This window comes from Pteropus alecto, unplaced genomic scaffold (assembly GCF_000325575.1).
Source record: "Pteropus alecto unplaced genomic scaffold, ASM32557v1 scaffold123, whole genome shotgun sequence".
NCBI classification, from domain to species: Eukaryota; Metazoa; Chordata; class Mammalia; order Chiroptera; family Pteropodidae; genus Pteropus; species Pteropus alecto.
The window spans coordinates 8,901,518-8,906,590 of NW_006433950.1; the positions used below are offsets into that span (position 1 = coordinate 8,901,518).

The 5,073-nt window shown below is 45.8% G+C and overlaps 1 protein-coding gene across 1 annotated transcript in view; it reads left to right on the plus strand.

Annotated features, from left to right (window-relative positions):
- Positions 1–4,798: 4,798 nt before the first annotated feature.
- GLG1 (golgi glycoprotein 1) overlaps positions 4,799–5,073 on the plus strand; it is a 105,620-nt gene continuing 105,345 nt past the window's right edge. Inside the window, exon 1 of the mRNA XM_015586940.2 lies at positions 4,799–5,073. This exon is cut by the window's right edge and continues 187 nt beyond it. Coding sequence (XP_015442426.1) covers positions 4,799–5,073 — 275 coding nt within the window.

Below are 5,073 nucleotides of genomic sequence, written 5' to 3' on the forward strand. Positions count from 1 at the left end.
CCTGGTGTCTTTTGTCTCTTTGATTGCCAGAGGCAGTTTTGGGAGAGGGCTATAATTCCAGCCTGGTAGATTTCTTCATTTCATGCAGTACTAGGTCTGAGTTACACAAGATGGTCCCTGGGTCTAAAGTTAACATCTTAATTAAATTGATGAAGTGGTTGATGCTTTAGCTGGCAATTCTATATTACTGTTGCTAATAGGAAGCTGTGTGTTTGCTAACATCCCTTCTTCACTGGTCATTTGTCTATTTCCTCTCAGATCTAAAGGTCTAAATCCTACAAACTACATTTCCTAGACTCCCTCTGTCAGCTACATGTTAGTTTCTTTGAATCCAGGTGACTGTAACATGGGAGGATGAGAGAAGAAAGGAAACTTACCTTTTGCTTCTTTTAGTCTTTGGCAGCACTTCTGCTGGTGGCAGCAGCATTGGGCAATTGTGGGCTCCTGGGTTCCTGCTCAGCAGTCTGACCACTTGCCTCATTTTCTTTTTTTTAGTTCAGGAATCTCTGTTGCCATAAATCAAGCTGTTTAGGGATTAGACTGGAAAGGCTGAAAATATTTTCCAGCTGATTAGCAAATGGGCATATACTAGATTGTGGGAGGACTAAATCCATAGGTAAAGCTTACTGTTGTTATGGGTCCTGCTGCTCTAACAGAAGATGACAGAAGTCTTAGGGTAGAAGTAAATCCCAAATTACTAAGAAGCCCAACGCTATTGTCTTTTCTTCCACTGTACTCTTTTTGTTTCCCATCTCAGTGATTGGCTGTAAGTGAAATTCTGAAAATAGATGTTTCCTTTTTTTTTTTTTAAATTAGTAAACTTCTATTTGTTGGTAACGATCTCTGCTGTTTATCCCTTTATAACTTCCAAAGCCCCTTCCCAATATATTACTCTTTAAATGATGTTGTAGAATAAGTAGTAGTATTCTGATTTACAGGGGAATAAACAGGTTAAAAATCCCACTAAAGGAAAATGACATTTATGTGGTATTTAATTAAATTTTACATATCCTAGTTTTTCCATTTTATATTTTCCGTTACTGACAGCCAAGCAGGAGTTGGGCATATAGTTAGTCATGAAAATATGCCTCTCAGGTCTCTAACTGTGGGGAATAATTGACTAAAGTCCCAGCTGCTATGCTCTGAAATCCATCACTGTGTTTACTCAAGTCACACTTCCCATTGTCTGGGTTGCTCCCAGGCAATGAATGAGCATAGCAGAGATGCTAAAGCAGGCTCATTACTGGGAGGCTTTCATCCTAATAAGTCTCTTCCATAGCTAATCCTGTTGAGATGGGTTTGTTTCTCATAGAACCCCAAACTACGCACCAGCAGGCAAATAGTGGAGTAGATAATGAAACCAGACATAGACTGGTTCTTATAACCACAGAGCATCCCCAAAGCAGAAAATACATAGGTGCTCAGAAAATAATTGCTGAATAAATGAATGAATATAAAAATGACAAGTTGACAAAGGGTGAATTTTCCCAGGGAGGCTTCAAAAACATTGAGACTTGAATGAAAATTAAAAGATAATTTTAGAATGAAAGTGTTAGAATTTAATGGGTCAATGTTATTTCCATTTGGCCTTGAAATCTCAAAGATGGCAAAGGTCAGAAAGTTGCATGAGGAAAGGGAGCCCACCAAAACAGTCCTTGCACTAGAACAAGTTACCAAAGACTGATAGACCAGTATTGACTTAGTTGTTGGATAAGCATATTCCTGGATATAATAATCAGAAAATTTGGAAAATTGTTCCAGGTGATTCAACTGCACAGTCAAGTTCGGGTAAGTATTCCTGTACTTTTGAAGCCACCATAATCCTCACATAGGAAAGATGATAAAAAAAGAGGGGAAAGTGCTCTGCCCAGTCACCAATTTCCACCTTACTTGGTGAAAAGAACAATTTAAGGGCTTCAGGGAAGCAGGAACCTTTCAGGCCCTCAGCAGTGGGAGGAGTAGGTTGGCCAATTCAGAAAATCTTCATTGACTGCCTGCTCTGTGTCCAGCATCATGCTGAGCACTGTAAGGGTAGTTGTGATGTAAAGACTCTAGCTCTTGCTTGGTGATTAAATCACTGTTGCTGAAAGCCTTCCAAGTGTTTCCTGTTGCACTTAGCTCCCCAGCCCCCTCTACCGTAGGAGGACACAATGAGAAGTTGACAGTCTGCAACCTTTAAGAGAGCTTTCATCACACCCTGACCACGCTAGCACCCTGATCTCACCCTTTCAGCCTCTAGAACTGTGAGAAATTTGCTGTTTATAAGCCACCCAGTCTGGTATTTTGTTATAGCAGCCTGAACAGACTAAGACAACTTCTGATCCAGTTCTGTGTGATAAGCCTTTGGGCAGGGGTCTTCAACTCCCCCGCATCCCCAGTACCCAGTCTATGGCCTGTTAGGAACCGGGCCGCACAGCAGTAGGTGAGCGTCAGGAATGTCTGCGAAGCTTCATCTGTATTTGCAGTCGCTCCCCAGTGCTAGCATCACTGCCTCAGCTCCACCTCAAATCATCTAGCATTAGATTCTCATAGCACCTGTCCCTAGTGCCAAAAAGGTTGGGGACCGCTGCTTTACATGGTTGTCATCTTTATGCTAATTGGCTAATTTATCACTCAGAGACCTTTTCTTTCCCTCCCTGCTTTTATATAAAAGTCCCTCCACACCCCAGTCACTTCGTATCTTTTACTTTCTTCACATCATTTACACTATCCGAAATTATCTTGTTCTTTGTTTACTGTCTTATTGTATATCTCTCATATAAGCCAATTCTTGAGCAATGCCTGTCATGTAAAAAATGCTCAACAGATACCAATTGAATGAATTAGTGGAGGATCGAAAAATTAAGGGTACAATAAAGAGTAAAATGAATCCCTTGTTTGTGACATTTTATTTTGAAAAGTCAGTGAGGCCAGAAGGCCCAAGTTAGGTCAACCCCCTTTCCACTAACTAGGGGTTTGTGCCTTAAGTAAAGTTTAGGCTTGTTGCCACAGCTTGAGCTGGCCAGGTTCCCAGATTTCTTGCTTCTTGGTCATGGTGATTTCAAGATAGGCTCACATTCTCTTCCCTATCTGCGGAGGCAATCTGTGGCTGGGCATAGGGTTTCCTCAGTGCTGGATTCTCTTAGTGGATTGTCAATTTCTAGTCTCAAACCAGCTTGAAATAATCAATTTGTCAGAGTACATGCAGACCCATCATTGAAAATTAATGGCCCTAGTGACTTAAAAGAACTGGTGATATCTCTAGCTTGCCTGAGACACTTATGCCACGTATCCGTCAATGAACATGTACATTTTACCTGGTCTACTCTGGGCTGCCTTAGTCAATGCTCAAGGTTGACAGCAGCCTCCGGACCATTTTATGGTGGTAGCAGAGGTGAATTTTGGTAGAGATGTCACATGCCATCCTTCCCAGAGACAGAGGCCTGGGGTCAGCCCCAGTGGGCAGTTTGTACCCCCAAGAGTATTCTCAGTCTTGGGCAGATAGGGAAGAGAATGTGAGCCTTATGGAGTCCCACTCCACTTCTCAAGCTCTAGTTATATCTAATCTGGTTTTGACTGCCCATTTGTGGGTCAAGACAGCCAAAGCTGCATTTTTAAACGTTTTGATCAGTTGGTATCACATGCTCCAAGCTGCCCTCATTCTCCAGTGTGCTGGATTGGCAGAATGGGATAAAAGTTCACCAGGGCAGCGGTAAACTCCAGGGATTCTGGTCCCAGGCTGGCAGAGTTCATCCTGGGGTGGTGGTGGGGCAAGGTGGGGGCAAGGTAGGGGGAGTGTCATTTAACCCTACCATGCAGAACTGTTACCATCTCTGCCATTCCTCAGCCTACTTAGAACCCAGGCCTGATGCATGGCTTAAATGACACAATGGATGTGAAACAGCTCTGGGAAGATATCATGTCTCCTAAGGAAAAGGTGGGAACATTAATGTGAGGTGACACAACCAATCCCCGCATAAAGTGCTGCATGCGAGTCAGCAAGAAGTTACCCAGGCACAGACTTAACCCAGAGGCCTCAAAGGTGTGTTTTATTTTCTTTTCCTCTTTAAAACATGAGTTTCAGTTGTGGCTTACAATCAGGATTCACACGCAAAGGGCTCCAGTTTGTGATGCTGGCTGTAACTTTTTGAATTTCATGTTGAGGCCAGGCACTTCTTATTTCCAATCTTCACAATTATACTTTACATTAAAGCCTCTCCTCACACATTAGAGCTTCTTTCTCTGACAAGAAGAATGAGGCTCAGAAAAGTTCAAAGATTTGCCTGGTTTCCCGAAGAGCAAGGATTTAACGGCGTCTTTTCGCATCCTAGAACCTGTGCTCCTAACCCCGATTCAATGATGTCTTCTCTGGGTAAGAAAGACTTTTGAGGCAGGTGAAAGGAAGTAGGGAGAGATGTAAAAAGAGTCTCCGAGATTCCGGAACACACCTGATCGTGTAAAGTTCACCTCTACATTGAACGGGCATCGTACTCCACCGGCCATCTTGGTTGTGGCAAACCCAATTCCTTTTTATTTTCCTGTGACGACAACCGAGGGAATCAGGTAAAGCCACCTGACCCAGGTTTTTTTAAGGAGCAGCAGCGCTCTCCCGGCAAGGAGCGCAGCCATAGCGCCCGCGGAGGTCCAGGGCGTGGGCGGTTCGGAGCGCGGCCTCTTACCGGGTTGTGCTCGCAACTCCCGGGTGGACGCGGGCCGGGGAGGGGCTCGGGAGGACCCCGCCGGGCCCCGCCCCGCGGCCCCGCCCCCTCATCTAAATACGCGGCACCCGCGGCTGCGTCGAGCTCGCCGCGGACCCAAGATGGCGGCGTGTGGACGTGTACGGAGGATGTTCCGCTTGTCGGCGGCGCTGCAGCTGCTGCTGCTCGCGGCGGCCGGGGCCGAGAAACTCCCGGGCCAGGGAGGCCACGGCCAGGGCCAGGGCCCGGGGGCCAACTTTGTGTCCTTCGTAGGGCAGACTGGAGGCGGCGGGCCGGTGGGTCAGCAGCTGCTCCAGCTGCCTCAGGCAGCTCAGCTCCAGCAGCAACAGCAGCAGCAGCAGCAGCAACAGCAACAGCAGCAGCAGCAACCGCCTCA